The following is a 17,923-nucleotide window of genomic DNA, read 5'->3' on the forward strand; positions in this document are numbered from 1 at the left end:
GATGTCGGTAAATAAGGATGGGAAACAGAGGATTGTGGGGGAAATCTTAAGATGACCATCCACTAACACGTGAGACCTGTAAGTCTAAGTCTCTTTCCAGTTTAAAAGTAACAGCCCTCAGCTCATGGATCTTCTGACTGCCCAGGATGGCTGGTGGATACAGACAAAGCACAAGGACCTGGATTATCTATGTTATCTGTTTGGGTAAGACAAGCCTACCCCCGACCCACCACCCCTGAGCAATTACAGACACATGCTTTAGGGACATACTCAGGGATAGGCTTGTGAACTGGACATGGCCAGTCACCCAGAAGGGTTTGGTTGGGGCCTGAGGCAACGGCAAAATAATAAGAGTATTCTTTGACTTCTGGTCCCAGCTATGGAAGGGGGCAGGCAACAATATGGCAGGATGGGCCAGCTATATGCATCTACAGTGCCTTACAACAGGTGCAAGACATTACAGAAGGTCTACGCAAGACATTGTGCAATGCAGAAAACCACTGTTCAGGGTCTACAACAGCTGTGTGTGGTGTCCAGGACCCCCATGGACATCAATAGTGACCAAGGAACCCAGTTTTCTGACCATGAAGCTCAGGAATGTGCTGATAAAAATAATATACACTGGTATTTTCACCTGCCTTATGACCCCACTGCTGCCAGGCTAATGAAAGAATGGATAGACTATTTCATAGAGAACAAAACCCTCTTTCAATGTGTGGACAAGGAGGCTAACTCAAAGGTGGCTCAGACAGTAAAGACTCTGCCTGCAATGCAGGAGACCCAGGTTTGACCCTGGGTTGGGAATATCCCCTGGAAAGGGGAATGGCTACCTACCTCTCAGTATTCTTGCCTGGAGAATTCCATGGACAGAGGAGCCTGGTTGAGCTACATTCCATGGGGTCACAAAGAGTTGGACACGACTGAGTGACTAACACTACAATCTCGAACACTCCAGAAACAGTTGTCCCTGTGGCTCGGTCATGTTAACCCAGAGGCAACTAGTCAACACCATCCAAGTTCAACTGTTGCCCACAGAAGGACCATTGCCAATCATGGATCAGGAGAGTACTTTGCTTTTGCCTTGACCACAGGACCTACCCTCAGGGGAACACTGTGTAAAATGGCCTGGAACTGACAGGTAAGTCCCCCGTGATTTGGGTTTGCTGCCCGGTAGGGGAATAGAATTCACAAGGGGCTTACAGATCTCACCTGTCTTCTACCTGGCCCTATGTGAGCACTCTTATATCATCCTTGTGATCTGTGGTTATACTGCTGCTGCTGCTGCTAAGTCCTGAATTCAACACTAGCTATAGGGACTGGGATGGGTGGGCAGTATGGTATTGCAGGCTGGGACAAAAGCCACAGGCAGGGTGGTGTTATCTCAGGATGCTGTCACTGCTTGTATTTTGCTTAATGGTCATGATCTCCCCTGTACTATGCCTATTAAATGTCTTACAGTTCACCCCTAGTCTGAGCAGAGGGATCTGTTTGCAGACTGGGTGGCAGGGGTGACCTTGCTGTGAACTGAGTCTCATTGCTGGGTCAATGGTGAGGTGCTGTTGTCATCCTCCTCTGGACTTCCATGCAAAATTGCCCCAATAAGCATCTGCTTCCAAAGTTTGCTCATATCTTCGTGAATCACTATTAATATTTTTAGCATACTAGGTCTCTTTCTCTTGGTACTCTCTAGCTGCTTTTGTCTGTATTGCATTTTGGTATTTGGTTGCAGTGACCCTCCACCTACCTGACCTCAGAGATATTACGGGAGAGGGATGGGCCAAGATTGTAAGGGTCAGGCAAAGCATATAGTGGTGGAGTGTATGGTCAGGCCACTCAAGATGGCTGTTCTCTTGCTCCCTGTACACTTCCTGATTGACCAGTCCCAACTTCACTCACAGGACTATCCAATCCTCCTAATTATAGAGCTTAATCAGTAACTTTTATGTGCCTGATTATGTGCTTACCCCTTGCCCCAGCCGATGGTTTCCATGGTAACTGATGAGCCAACCTGATGTTCATTCCCCCTATAAATGGCAGCCTCCTTCTCCAGGTAGTGAAAATTATTGCCGTGTCTGACCCGCCGCTCGCTGTGCATGGTGGGGAGTTCCTTTAGGACCCTTTGCTTCAGATGAGTGAGGTCCCCTGTCCAATAAGTCACTGATGTCTGTTGCTATCTCTAGGTTCTTTTTTCAGTCCTGTGGTTGGGCAATTATGAGGCTTGCAGGCCTCTGGAGTGCAGCCCAACACCAGGAAACAGGGAAGGGAGGACTGAAGCATGACTCCTTAATGGGTACAGAGTTACTTTTTCGGATGGTTTGGAACTGGATAAAGGTGATGGTTGCACAACAATGCAAATGTACTTCATCCCATGGAACCATACACTTTTAGGTGGTTAAAGTGGTAGGGGCTAATTTCAACATCTGTCACCTTCATGACGGAGAAGGCAATGACACCCCACTCCAGTACTCTTGCCTGGAAAATCCCATGGATGGAGGAGCCTGGTGGGCTGCAGTCCATGGGGTCGTGAAGAGTCGGATACGACTGAGCGACTTCATTTTCACTTTTCACTTTCACGCATTGGAGAAGGAAATGGCAACCCACTCCAGTGTTCTTGCCTGGAGAATCCCAGGGATGGGGGAGCCTGGTGGGCTGCCGTCTATGGGGTCGCACAGAGTCGGACACGACTGAAGCGACTTAGCAGTGGTAGCAGCACCTTCATGACAGCAGATGGGAGAAAATGGGTAGATGCAGACAGGAATGAAGGGAAGGTTTTCATCGTGTAGCTGCTTATACTTTTGATTTCTGGAACTTGAAAACCAACTCATCCTTCTCAGCCTGTGTGGATGTCACATCGATTTCAATATTTTGACAAGCTATTTAAATATGAGCACCACTTCCCACTCCAGTGTTCTTGCCTGGAGAGTTCCACGGACAGAGGAGCCTGGCAGGCGATAGTCCATGAGGTTGCAAAGAGCTGGATGTGACCGAGCACAATGTGCAAGGCAGAAGACCTGCCAAGTGGAGCTGCCCTGCAATCTTTCTTCCCCACTTCTTTCCCTGGCACACAGAAAAGCACAGAGTGGGTTCGGTACTGTCTTTCTGTGAATGCAGATTTCACCATTAGAGTCCCGTGGCTTTCTTTTTTCCCCAACTGTCAAGCTGAAGAGAGACCAGCTTTCCCTGCCTCTCTTCCTGGGCATCATTCTCTCACCAGGCCACCTACCCATCCCCCCTCCTTGCCAAGCGTTTTGTTAATTACTTGTGATGGATTCCAGCTTCTCCCACATCCAAAGTATCTAGCCCAAGAAGTCTGCTCTTGAGTGGCTGACAAACCCCTGTCCCCTCCCTCCAAGCCTGACTGCCTCCTTCTGAAGGCACTTTTATGGTGGGGGCACCACATGTATACAGCTGGCGGTGGGCTGTGCTTCCTGGTCCTTTGTTCCCCATGGGCTTTCAGCTCAGCTCAGCCCGGTCCTTCCTTTGAAACTATAGCTTCTTCAAAGAACTGTTTTGTACTCCCTTTTTTCAAGGATGAGGTTACCCATTCTGTAATCCAGGCAAGCATCTCAGTTTTAAGTTTTAGTTTCTCCTGGAAATCTGAGTCGAGTTCCCTGATGTGAACAGGAGTCCAAGGTCCCTGGAGATCTTCAACAACCTGTAACATCCTCCTTTGCTCTGTGAGCTGCTGAAAACTAGTCCTCCACCTAGGGCAGCACAGTAACAAGGCAGGCAGCGGACTAGAGGTGGGTTAGCATTGGTTGGATAAGTCTCTCATGCCCCCACGTGGAACAAATGAGATATGGACTGACTATCTCGCAAAGAAAGGACCATTAAGAGGGTTCTTGACTCTGGCTGCAGTTCCCATACAGGGTACAAGTGGCCACTGCCGTGGGAGCTTTCTATCCATGTGAAGAAATCTGCCACAGGCTCAGGAAGGAGGTACAAGGGTTAGGCAGTGAACACACTTTCTGACATGCTTTTCTGTAGCTGTGCCCTCTTCTCAGCAACTCTGCCATCTTGCCTAAGTTTTCCTCCTACCTCATGCTGAGCCTAAACTTTCTAGATCCTAAGATAAAGAAAGTGAAAGTGAAGTCACTCAGTCATGTCTGACTCTTTGCCACCCCGTGGACTGTAGCCTACTAGGCTTCTCCATCCATGTGATTCTCCAGGCAAGAATACTGGAGTGGGTTACCATTTCCTTCTCCAGGGGATCTTCCCAACCCAGGGATCAAACCCGGGTCTCCCGCATTGGAGGCAGACGCTTTAACCTCATTCCTGGGCCCTAGTTGCAGCCTCTTGATATCTTATCTCCACTGTTTCTCATTCAGTTCAGTCGCTCAGTCATGTCTGACTCTTTGCAACCTCATGGACTGCAACACGCCAGGCTTCCTTATCCATCACCAACTCCTGGAGCTTTCTCACATTCATGTCCATCGAGTCGGTGATGTTCTCATTCTTTCAGAGGCCTCTCTAACCTCCATAGAAATATCCCAAATTACCTTTCTGTGAAGGTCAGTTCTGTTGATCAAGATTCAGCAAAGAGATCTTGGGGTTTACTTTTTTATGGAAGATACTTCAGCTATGGCTCAGTGTGTTGCTTCTGTCTCTTTAACTCAGCTGTCATCATGTGAAAGCCTCTTCCTCTCCCAGGCGAGAGATTCTCTTTCAGTCACCTGCCTGGGGAGAACACAGGGGTCCCAATCCCCTTCTCAGGTTTCATCAGCCCGAGGTGCAGCTCGACTCGTGTTACTTTCTTGCTCATAGTCCTCCTAAAAGGAATGAAGATGATCTGCTTTCCTGTCCCTTCTCTTAAGATGTGGAAACCGAACCCCAGAGACACTGACCTTTTTCTTAAACCAAGGTTGCAGCTCCCTTTAGTGAAGTGCCTGGGGCTGCAGCCAGCCTTCTGCCACTCTCCTGAGCTTCCACCCTCTCTCACCCTGGAGTCTTCCAGGTTCAGCCCCTTCCTGCTTCTTGGCCTGGTCTCCCACCATGCTCTTCTGTGCTATCAAATTGCGTGGCTAACTTTCCCCTAACGTTCCTTGTTCTCCTACTTTGTTATTGGGCTCAACCCCAATGCTGCTTCCTCCCAGAATTCTCACACACAAGTGCTCCCTCCTCTGGGGTCCCTTGGCTTCAGGCTGCCTGTCCTAGGACATGAAACTCTCAAGCTGGCATGTACCCTTCCCTTGTAAGCTGTCAGCATCCAGAGGCTGAGTCTTCATCACTGCAGTCTTCCTGGAGCCCAGTACCAGCAGTGTTCACACAGTGCAGACCTCTCAAACGTTGTTGTTCAGTCACCAAGTTGTGGCCAACTCTTCATGACCCCATGGAATACAGCACAACAGGCTTCCCTGTCCCTCACCATCTCCCGGAGTTGGCCCAAGCTCATGTCCATTGAGTCAATAATGCCATCTCAATCATAGCTAAATACAAATGAATGAATCTTGGATGCATACTGGAACCAGGAAGTTACAGTGAACTTTGGGAAGTGTGTTCTAATTGCCCACTGTGATTTCCAGACTGTAGTTTGGACTTTATGACAGTGGCTTTACCTTTTACCTTGACATGAGTGGGTTCATGGGGACTGAACAGAAAAGTGCAGCCAGATGGACCCAGAGCTCAACACTGGGAAATCTTTGCCATAAAGGGCCAAATGGTAAATATTTTCAACTTCATGGGTCATACAACTACTGTCAAAATGACTCAACTCTGTTGTCGCCGCATGAAAGCAACTGTGCCCACTACATCAACGAATGTGACTGTGTTCCCACCAATCTTTACAGTCGGTGAACCCCAGATGTGGCCTGCAGGCTGTACATTGCTGACTTAGATGAGGGAACCTGGCCATGTGGCTTAAATTCTGAGTCTGTTTTATCATTTGTTAAAAAGGTTGAATGAAAAGTCCTTGTGTGGAAATGACAAGAGTAAGTGAACTAGGGGAGGTAAAACTCTTAGCACCAAGCCTGCAGCATCTTGCTTGCTTCAGTTCAGTTCAGTTCAGTTGCTCAGTTGTATCTGACTCTTTGAGACCCCGTGAATCACAGCACACCAGGCCTCACTGTCCATCACCAACTCCCGGAGTTCACTCAGACTCACGTCCGCTGAGTCGGTGATGCCATGCAGCCATCTCATCCTCTGTCATCCCCTTCTCCTCCTGCCCCCAATCCCTCCCAGCATCAGTCTTTTCCAATGAGTCAACTCTTTGCATGAGGTGGCCAAAGTACTGGAGTTTCAGCTAGTCAATAATAATTCATATGGTTAAATGTCAGCCAAAGAGACTTTCCAATGTTAGCAGATCATTCTCATCCCACAACTTAAAAAAAAAAAAAAAGAAAGAAAGAAAAGCTAGGCTTAAAGCCACTGGAAATTAATAAAAGTAACTTCAGATACCTGAACCTAATCCATCCAGGGCATGCTGGCCTCAGGCCTGGCTGGACACAGGTTTTGCACATGTTCTTCCTTCTGCCTGGAATGTCCTGCCCTCCCTCGCTTGCCTGTGCCTGCGGCAAGTCCTTCTCAACCTCCAGGCTTCAGCATATTCTTTCAGCAAGCCTTCCCTGACTTCTCACTTAGAAAATCTTCTCCCTACACAAGCTTTCATTTTTTAAAAAAAATATTTGGCTGTGCCAGATCTTAGTTGTAGCACACGAGAACTTTTAGTTACGGCATGTGGGATCTAGTTCCCTGCTCAGGGATCGAACCCAGGCCCTCTGTCTTGGGAGCATGAAGTCCTAGCCACTGGACCACCAAGGAAGTCCCTGTCCTATTTTTCAGATTCTACTTGTCGTTTCTTTTTTGAGGAGCTGTGATTGGAGAGTTGAGTGCAGCCTTCAGAGAGAGGAGTATCTGGGAAAGGCGTCAGTGGGGAGTGGCCGGGGTGGGGCAGGAAACCAGGATGATTCCAGATGCCCCAGAAGGCGAGGGCAGCTGTAAACAGAAGAGCAAGGCCGCTGCTCTGTCTTCTCTCTCGCCTCTGTTTCCTCCCGTCTCCTCTTCCTTCTCCCTCTGCAGTTCCTTCCAGTTAGTACAACGAATGAATGTTTCCATCTTGGATCTCTTGACCAAACACAAAACAAGCTGGATTGTCAATATCAATTAGTAATCACATAGCCCATGACGAAGACTGTTTTCTGGACCAGGTTTAGTAAGGCTGCTCTGAACCCTCTGCTCAACTAGACCTCAACCTTCTGTCTTCCCCATCTGTCTTTCCATTGCCCGGTTTTTAGCAAGAATCCTAATAAATTCTTCAATAGCTGATCAGATTCCTCATCCCTCACCCTTCATATCTGATCTTGCCAGCCTGCCTTTGGCAAGAATCATCTGAAGTCAGAGTAGTCAAACCCCCCCTCCCCTGGCCCCCCCCCCCCGCCCCCCGCCCACACCTGATGTTTCCTCTCAGCGATTTTTCATCCACTGACCTGCTCATGGCTATAAATCCCCACTTGCCCACGCTCTGTGCAGAACTGAGTCCTGTTCTGTGCTGAGGTCTCTCTTCCCCTTTTGCAACTGTTCTGAATAAAATCTGCTTCTACTTCTTTACTGTCCAGCTCTGGTCTTCTTTGCTACCCACCCTACTTCCAGTATCAAATAGGGCCAATATTTTGAAACAGTCAAGTTAAGAAGCCCAAATGGGAGAGACTACAGCACTGTATTTTGGTTATTGAATCTGTAACACTTACCTCATGCTAGATGCAGCTGAGCATACAAAACAGATACCATACTTCCTGGCCTTGAGCAACATTTGATGTGGATAATAAAACAAGAGAACCAGTGGGCCAATATTTATTACAAATTATTTTATGCGGCAAATGAAAGAAAAACCGTAAGGATTTTTTTTTTTTCAGATTTAATATATTTGCCTACTTTACCAACTAAGGTGATGGAGTGATAGAAACAGAGGTAGAAAATGGAGTTTGCCTCCATCTCACAGATTCCAAAATAGTTAAAGCTCACAAAGGCAAGTAGGGAGCAGAACAAACCGAGAGAGACATTGACAGAAGCAAGACTCTTAACACCAACTTAGAAGATGCAACAGGGCCACCAGTGACACGGAAGAGCAGCTTCCTGGGACTCCACTCTGCCTCAAGGTCAGCAGACAGAACTGGACATGAGTCCAGAGGAGCCAAGGGCTGCAGCTACAAACACGCGTGGCTCCCCTGGCCATCTCCTCCTGGGTCTCCAGTCTCCTCTCCAGGCAGCCTTCTTAGTTCTCTACCTAAACCAGAAACCTAACCATGCACACCCTCGCCCCCCTGCGTTAAGTAACACCTTTTGGTGCCTCTGCACAGCCTAATAACTCCCCAGCCCTTCACCTGGTCTACAGGGCCCCCAACATCAGCTCTGCCTCCCTGGGACTCCCACTTCTAGACCCAGTGCCCCAGGGCACCGGCCAGGCTGTTCCTCACTCCCTTCTGTTCACCCTGCTCCCGGCCACAATGCCGTCTCCTCTGACCTTCACATGGTTGAGCTCTTCATCATCAGGACCTGGCATGGACATCTTCCCTGAACCCTTCTCCAGATGGCCAGGAGCACTCTGGACCTCCGGCAATGACTAGTTTATGTGACTTGCTTCCCTCTGGACATTGAGTCTTTGAAGGCAATGGCTACATCTTACTCATTTTTGGGATCCCCAGCACTAGGCATGACCACCCAGTTTGGCGGGACAGGGGTGGGGGGCACGTGGGTGGAAAGAAGGCTTTCCTGGTGGCTCAGATGGTAAAGAATCTGCCTGCAATGTGGGAGACCTGGGTTCGATCCCTGGGTCAGGAAGATCCCCTGGAGGAGAGCATGGCAACCCACTCCAGTGATCTTGCCTGGAAAATTCCAGGAATACAGGAGCCTGGTGGGCTACAGTCTATGGGGTCTCAAAGAGTGAGACACGACTGAGTGACTAAGACTTTTCCAAGGCAGGGAATAGGGTTCAAGGCACTGTTTCTTGGTGATTTAGCATATGAGTGGGCTTTAAAGGCTGGTTCTGCTGTTTACTATCTGGGTGACTTCAAATAAGGTTTTCAAAGATACTAAGGAAAACATATCTGATAACACTCATCTGGCAGGGCCACTGGGAAGCCTGAGTGAAACCAGGCATCTTAAAGCATTTAGCGCTGCTCAACCAAGGTTAGCTGCTTGTTTTTTTTCATTCCCATGGGAGCCCCCACTGGAGGCCCCAACATAGCTGGTGACAATAAGCAAATCCTGTTTACCCAAGACATGTTTAATGGTAAGAACAGAGAGAAAGGTCAACTCTCGATAAAGATCAGGCTCCGGTTTTGCTGAGCAGAGCAGCACTGCCCCTTCCCCTCACTGCGTCGAGCAGCAGTGTTTCTGGATCTCTCCTGCGAGCCACAGGCAGTGCAGGATGCGTTTCTTCTCGGCAGCCAGCTCCTCTTCCGAGAACTGGCCCAGGAGTTTCTGGACAAATATATTCTGATCTTTCAGGAAAATATTCTTATTGATGCCTACGTTGGGCATATTCTCCAGGGACCCAGATCTGAAATGGAAGCTTAAACGTCTGTTTCGCTTTAGGCCAGGTGCTTTCTCTTCAATCCAGGTCAGCGGGCTGCGGAGGCGAGAGGCACAGTGTTAAATTCACTGAGGGCACATGGATGCTTGCTGGCACCTGAGCAACCCCTGCTAGATCCTCCTGTGAGCCCATCTCTCCTGCAGCAGCTGCATCCCGACCTCCACCAGCCCCCCAGAGGCCATGGTGACTGTTGGCAACTCTACTGACCAACGGTCCTTTTATTCAGTTTTGCCACCAGGCAGGGGAATCTGTGCAATGATTTTGGTGTGAATATCAGTTCATTATTCAGGACTTTCTACCCTGAGCCCTGAGGATGCAGACCTGAGTTTCTGGAGCAAACTGCTGTTTCCAAGTGTATGTGCATTTTTATGGGAAAGAATTCTTAGAGTGCTTTCATCCCATTTCAAAGAGGTCTGTGATCCCCCGCACATGCCAGAAAAGACTAGACACTCTCTGCCTGCTCGCAAAGCATTTGTTTCCATTTTACATGTGCCCCCCAGGTCAAGGTCAAGGTCAGCACTCAGAAAAATCTCCAGTCCTAATGGGACATACCCCACTTCTCTAAAGTTTCTCCTTTCTCTGGGTTTACCTCTTCTGTCTTTATAGTAGATAATAACTGTGTTACCTGCTTAATCAGAAACAGAGAAGCCTAATTAGGCTTTTGATCTAAAGAAGCTTCACTGAATAATATGACAGCAAAAATACAAAATCTGCTTTAAAAAGTATTCTAAAAACAATACAGCATTGATTTAAAGACTTTTACAAGAAAAAGAAAAAAAAATCCATAATTCTTTCACCTAAATAAAAACCTCTTCAGTTTGAGACAATCCTTTCAAGTATTTGTCTATAGTCAAGGCTATGGTTTTTCCTGTGGTCATGTATGGATGTGAGAGTTGGATTGTGAAGAAGGCTGAGCGCCGAAGAATTGATGCTTTTGAACTGTGGTGTTGGAGAAGACTCTTGAGAGTCCCTTGGACTGCAAGGAGATCCAACCAGTCCATTCTGAAGGAGATCAGCCCTGGGATTTCTTTGGAAGGAATGATGCTGAAGCTGAAACTCCAGTACTTTGGCCACCTCATGCAAAGAGTTGACTCATTGGAAAAGACTCTGATGCTGGGAGGGGTTGGGGGCAGGAGGAGAAGGGGACGACAGAGGATGAGATGGCTGCATGGCATCACTGACTTGATGGACGTGAGTTTGAGTGAACGCTGGGAGTTGGTGATGGACAGGGAGGCCTGGCGTGCTGTGATTCATGGGGTCGCAAAGAGTTGGACATGACTGAGCAACTGAACTGAACTGATGTGGTATATAAACCCTAAAATATAACTAATTTTTGACTATGTTTATTTAAAAATATCATCCTACAGATACTGCTATGATGATTATTTTCATCTGTATATCATGGACAACTGATTATATAATTCATTTACTATTTTATTATTGCCAAATATTCAAGCTCTTTCCAATTTTAATTTAATATGGATATCCTGCATTCAAACTTTTCACACATATACACAGAAGTTTTCCTTCCTTCTTCTGGGAACAAAGTTTCAGGAAGTCTTAAGAAGACTTGCTCTGGCTACTTCTCTTTGCCTTCCCGTCCTTACTTCTCCTACAGGGTTGAGTCAGGGTCAAGGACAAGGCAATCTGGTTGGACGGCTGTGATATGAACAGAGAAAGGGTTCAATCCTGAACAGGCATCAGGGTCTTGTCTCCCATTACCCTTCCTCGGATTCCTTCCCCCTTCCCCCCAGGCTGCAGGCGGGCAGGTCCAGAATGGGCAGTTTAGACCAGTGTTGCTAATGGACAAAGCGGGACTACCTTTTGTTTGTTCTCTGCCTCTAGAGGGATGGGACATAATAAAGCTAAATATACAGGTATGGGGGGACTTCCCTGGTGGCCCAGTGGTTAAGACTCTGTACTTCCAATGCAGGGGGCATGGGTTCGACCCCTGGTTGGGAAACTCAGGGAACTAAAGTCCTACATGCTGTGAGGCATAAAACAAACAAACAGATATATGATATGAGGTTGCAAGAAAGGGGCCCAGACGGATCACTTAAGATTCTTTTGAGCACTGCAGGAAGCTCAGGGTAAACGAACCCTCCCTTCAGCTTACCGAGACCTACACTAGAGAGTGAGTAAAATGTTTAAGAGAAAAATATGTGAAGTACATAAAGGGGGAACCATGCCAACACCCACACATGCCAGGAAACATCAAGAGATGTAGACAGAGAAACTTCCTCCTTTTGTGGTCCCACCTGCTCAAAACTTGGTTATGTTGTTTCCTGTTCATATATATATGTGTATATAAATATATATATATAATTTTTGGCCGCACCATGCAGCATATGGATCTTAGTTCCCTGACCAGGGATTGAACCTCCGCCCACTGCATTGGAAGCGGGGAGTCTTAACTATGAACCATCAGGGGGAGTCTCCCTGTTCACATGTTTAAGTGAGGACATCAGCTGTTGGGACTTTACTGTCAATTAGAGAGGAGCTAAAGGTGGCCCCGGGCCCATCCATGTTCTGGGCTTGGACAGCTCTTAGCTCTAGGCCTCCCGACCCAAACCACAAGCTTGGACTCAGATGGCTCCTCTGGTCCTCTCTGGAAACCTCCACTTACAAATATCTGCATTCACCAGCCTGAGCTCTGACTACCTGCAAAAATGCTTCTTCCTTCTCACCTTCCACAGGAAGGTATACATCCTCAGCCACACTCCTCTAGTCAGCATGTGTCTCAAGCACTGCAGAGGTGGCAATTTCTAACTCTGTTCTTCTAACAGGACGAGGGGGTGGGGGGTGCACCTGGCTCTGGTCCCAGCCCTACCAACCAGCTTCAACAAGAGGACTGAAATGTGCACCTCTTCTATATAGGTTTGGGTTGAAAAAGTGTTTGAATGCTTATTTCTACAAAGTTTGGAAACTGCTAGTAAAATGGAAAGAACACAGGCTTGGAAGTGAGCTGCACTGGGTTTTCCTGGATGATCTGGGGCCTGCGGCTAATGATACCTACTTCACTGATAGGTAAGGATGAGGTAAAGATAAGGCCCGATGTGTTTTCAATGATATTCCTTTTTTGTGCCCTTCCTGTGCATTGTGGAGGAGAAGGTATGATCATTCGAGGACTGCAGACAGGCTGCTTGAGCATGATTTTCACATAATCATTTATTAGCTGTGTGCCCTTAGCGAGTTTCTTAACCTCTCTGAGTCTCGGGTGATCATAATTTCCCAAGTGATCATAATAATGCCCGTTCCAGACAGTTGGTATAAACATTATATGAGAAAATTCTTGTAAAAGCGCTAGGCCCTGGCACATTGGCGAGAACTCAGTAAACGTTAGCAAATACTAGCACTTTGTGCAACAGGGCTTCAGGCAATGACCCTGGTCTCACTGGTCCTTTTACTGTGACCTTTCAACATCATGCCTCCCCACCTCCTCAAGCCCTGCTGCAGCTCTGCTCTGTTCCACTATGTTGTTAGAAGGCGGCTCTAACTTAAGGAATTGTGTCTGCAAACAACTCGCAGAGGCTCCTAATGTTTTAAAGACTTGTTATGAAGCTTTTTATCTTGAAGGGTTGTTTGCTGGTGAAAGAGCTGCATTTTGTACCAGATGGGACCCATCATGATGTTGGTTTCCCAAATGGACCAAGAGGACTTGGTTTCGAAAAACAACACATCAAGGATATTCAGGTAAAATCTGCAAACATTTAGTGATTATTTCTGGCGTTGTGTTTTCTGTCATTTATCGACGTGCAGCAGTTTATGGAAGATGCTGGGAATCAAAGAATATCACTACTACCCAACTGGAAGAATTATCAGGGTGTGTAATGAACCAGGATCAAATGGAGGCTTTAGCAATGGAGGAACCAACAGACACCACCTCAGTATGATCTTATAGTCAACCCGAACATCTTTGTACTATTTTAAAGTCTCTTGAACATTTTTAAATGAAAAAAAAAAAAAAAAAAAAGACGTGGTATGGAGAATAAAGAATCAGTATTTGGGGAACATTACAACAGTGTGATGTGATAAAGCTGATAAAGAGCTGGGCATGATACAGGCAAGCTCAGTACAATATTAATGGCAAGATCTAGGTGGTAGCTATACAGATGCTCACTGCAGAGTTCTTTCAACTTCACCAGTGCCTGCAACTTTCACAATAAAATGTTGGAATGAATGCAGGTCACAGATATAACCGGACTTCTGCTCCTATATCTGATATTGTTCACTGTGTGGCTTAGGCAACCCACTCATATCTGTGTGTTATGTCTGAGTCGCTCAGTCATGTCTGACTCTTTGCGACCCCAGGGACTATAGCCCACCAGGCTCCTCTGGTCATGAAATTCTCCAGGCAAGAATACTGGAGTGGGTTGCCATTTCCTTCTCCAGGGCTCCCATAGGGAAAATTAGAATTGGATGCCTCAAGTCCCAATTACAATTGGGAGCTCCTGGGGACATCTTCATTACTAGAGTGTTCCTCCTCTGTAAGGCCTTCTGACTTCCAGATTGTTTAATTGTGAGCCATTCGGGGGCTCTTCTGATCTAAACATATCCAACATATCAGATCTGTATGCTTCTTTTAACCTTATGGGGCTACTAGGAGCAAGGCGTGAAGCAACGCAAGTGAGATTTCAGCACCTGTCCCACTGCAGAAGCAGATGGCTCTTCTGGAGTCGGGGGTTGGGGTTTAGGTCCCTGGGTCTTCCCGAATTCTCCCTCATGAACACACAAGGATGTCCTTATATTGCCCACTCCTCACAGCTTTTCCCGACCTACCTTTTGTTCTCTGTCTCCAAGCACACGGTCATCTTCATATACTGGTCTTCCTTTCGCTCTTCCAAAGTGGCAGACACGAGAGAAAGCTCCCCGAAGAGGGAGACCAGCCAGGTCAGGCGAGAGATGCCGCTAAATGCAGGGAAGCCAAACCGCTCTTCTTCCAGTGGGGCAGCTGTGGGGAAACACAGACAAGTCGGGGACTGGAGGGGAAAGGCTGGTGATTTGGGGGTGACAGGGAGCCAACAGATGTGGCTGGGGATCAGAACACACAACCTTGCCTCATAGCGGGGGTATGCGAGATGATTCTTATGGAGACTTTCAGAGAAACGTCTCCCTTTGCTCCTGCTTGTGAAATTCAGTTTGTTGGTAAAATAAAATATTTCATTGGATATTGCAGGTTATCTGGCCCACAGGGAAATAAAAATGTTTCAGGCTTCTAACATGTATATGTTATGTGTGTATGTGCATGTATATATATATATATACATGCACACACACACACACATATATACACATATATATGTGGTACACACATATACATCTATATTCTCTTAGTAACTTGAAGTAAAAGAAGAATTAACATATTTTAGTCCTGCAAGCCTATATTCCTATAAATATATAACTGTATAAATTATAAGAGGGCGAAGGAATCGTGATAGCTGTGAGGAAAACAGTAATACCTATAGACTACATCAATATCAAGATAATTGATACAGTGGTGTTTTCTTAGACTTCAATATCTATCATCTCAGGTACAACAGTACATTCCAAAGAGGATCTGGGTGAGAAACCTGGTCAAGATGTTACTCTCCTCTGTTCCCAGTCTAAATTTTAAACATAACTTCAATTTATAAGATATCATATCTGTTACACTGATCTTTAAACCACAGATTTCTTGTAACTTGATACTGACTTAAAACAACTCATAATTATGAGTATGTTCTAAAGAAGATCACAAGCAAATCAAATAAAAAGGTAAATAATAGCAAACCAAGACTGTAAGTTTCATAGACTACATGGTTTGAAATAACTAGGACCTAAGTGTCAGACTTACACAGGAAACACAGCTCCCTCTGGGCTGGTCACTGTTTGCTCCTTCTCTTTGCAGAGGACTGAGCAGCTGTCACAAATCTGAGCCCCAAAGTCATAACTGTTGGGTCAACTTTGTGAAGCTACCCACCTCTGAACTTCATTAAAAAAAAAAATCTGTATGACAGGGGTAATGAATACCCACTTTATGGGATTATCCTATGAATTAACATGAAATAATGCATGTCACATACTTAGCACAATTCCTTGTGCAGATTGATGGTTATTATTTGTGGCCACAATGCTCATTAGATGGTCATTTTAAAGGATGAAGATGGATCTCAGCCTTGGAGAATGAACTTCTACAGTGGGGAAGAGAGTAGGGATGAGATGGTTAGGGTATTTGGGATCGACATGTACACTCCGCTGTATTTAAAATGAATAACCAGCAAAGTCCTACTGTACAGCTCAGGGAACTCTACTCAATGCTATGGCAGCCTGGATGGGAGGGGAGTTTGGGGAGAATGGATACATGCATATGTATGACTGAGTTCCTTTGCTGTCCACCTGAAACTATCACACATTGTTAAATGGCTATGTGAAGTGAAGTCACTCAGTCGTGTCCGACCCTTTGCGACCCGTGGACTGTAGCCCACCAGGCTCATCCATCCATGGGATTCTCCAGGCAAGAATACTGGAGTGGGTTGCCATTTCCTTCTCCAGGGGATCTTCCTGACCCAGGGATCGAACCCAGGTCCCCCACATTGTGGGCAGATGCTTTAACCTCTGAGCCACCAGGGAAGCAAAAAGAGTTTAAAACATACAAAGCCACAGTCATCAAGACAGTATGGTACTGGCACAAAGACAGAAATATAGATCAACGGAACAAAATAGAAAGCCCAGAGATAAATCCACACACCTATGGACACCTTATCTTCAAAAAAGGAGGCAAGAATATACAATGGATTACAGACAGTCTCTTTAACAGGTGGTGCTGGGAAAATTGGTCAACCACTTGTAAAAGAAAGAAACTAGAACACTTTCTAAGACCATACACAAAAATAAACTCAAAATAGATTAAAGATCTAAATGTAAGACCAGAAATTATAAAACTCCTAGAGGAGAACATAGGCAAAACATTCTCTGACATACATCACAGCAGGATCCTCTATGACCCACCTCCCAGAATATTGGAAATAAAAGCAAAAATAAACAAATGGGACCTAATTAAAATTAAAAGCTTCTGCACAACAAAGGAAACTATAAGCAAGGTGAAAACACAGCCTTCGGAATGGGAAAAAATAATAGCAAATGAAGCAACTGACAAACAGCTAATCTCCAAAATATACAAGCAACTCCTGCAGCTCAATTCCAGAAAAATAAACGACCCAATCAAAAAATGGGCCAAAGAACTAAATAGACATTTCTCCAAAGAAGACATACAGATGGCTAACAAAGACATGAAAAGATGCGCAACATCACTCATTATCAGAGAAATGCAAATCAAAACCACAATGAGGTACCATTTCACACCAGTCAGAATGGCTGCGATCAAAAGTCTACAAGCAATAAATGCTGGAGAGGGTGTGGAGAAAAGGGAACCCTCTTACACTGCTGGTGGGAATGCAAACTAGTACAGCCACTATGGAGAACAGTGTGGAGATTCCTTAAAAAACTGGAAATAGAACTGCCTTATGACCCAGCAATCCCACTGCTGGGCATACACACCGAGGAAACTAGAATTGAAAGAGACACGTGTACCCCAATGTTCATCGCAGCACTGTTTATAATAGCCAGAACATGGAAGCAACCTAGATGTCCATCAGCAGATGAATGGATAAGAAAGCTGAGGTACATATACACAATGGAGTATTACTCAGCCATTAAAAAGAATACATTTGAATCAGTTCTAATGAGGTGGATGAAACTAGAGCCTATTATACAGAGTGAAGTAAGCCAGAAAGAAAAACACCAATACAGTATACTAATGCATATATATGGAATTTAGAAAGATGGTAACAATAACCCTGTATGCGAGACAGCAAAAGAGACGCAGATGTACAGAACAGATTTTTGACTCTGTGGGAGAGGGAGAGGGTGGGATGATTTGGGAAAATGGCATTGAAACATGTATAATATCGTATAAGAAACGAATCGCCAGTCTAGGTTCGATGCAGGATACAGGATTCTTGGGGCTGGTGCACTGGGATAACCCAGAGGGATGGTATGGGGAGGGAGGTGGGAGGGGGGTTCAGGAGTGGGAACTTATGTACACCCCTGGTGGATTCATGTTGATGTATGGCAAAACCAATACAGTATTGTAAAGGAAAAAAAAAAGTTTAAAACATACAAAAAGGAATAAAATAAAGGATGAAGATGGATTCTGAAATGAGATTAGAGATGAATGGTTTTCCCACTTAACAATGTCACACTTTCCTTCCTGTAATGCAAGTCCTCAGGAAAGGTGGCCCAGATGCTTTAGGGTGCAGAGCTGGAGGCTCCAGCTTGTTAATTTCCTACTGCTAATGCCTTAGGGTACAGATAAATCTAAGGGGTCCGCCCAAAGGAGACTGCAGAGCTGGAAGCTCC

General features: G+C 46.0%; 1 protein-coding gene across 1 annotated transcript in view; it reads right to left on the bottom strand.

Annotated features, from left to right (window-relative positions):
• Positions 1-9,277: 9,277 nt before the first annotated feature.
• BLVRA (biliverdin reductase A) overlaps positions 9,278-17,923 on the bottom strand; it is a 35,111-nt gene continuing 26,465 nt past the window's right edge. Inside the window, exons 6-7 of the mRNA XM_068973224.1 lie at positions 14,306-14,477; positions 9,278-9,562 (exon numbers count right to left, since the gene is read on the bottom strand). Coding sequence (XP_068829325.1) covers positions 9,304-9,562; positions 14,306-14,477 — 431 coding nt within the window. The 3' untranslated portion in view covers positions 9,278-9,303. The remainder of the gene's footprint in view (positions 9,563-14,305; positions 14,478-17,923) is intronic.

This window comes from Capricornis sumatraensis, chromosome 5 (genome assembly GCF_032405125.1).
Source record: "Capricornis sumatraensis isolate serow.1 chromosome 5, serow.2, whole genome shotgun sequence".
Classification (NCBI taxonomy): Eukaryota; Metazoa; Chordata; class Mammalia; order Artiodactyla; family Bovidae; genus Capricornis; species Capricornis sumatraensis.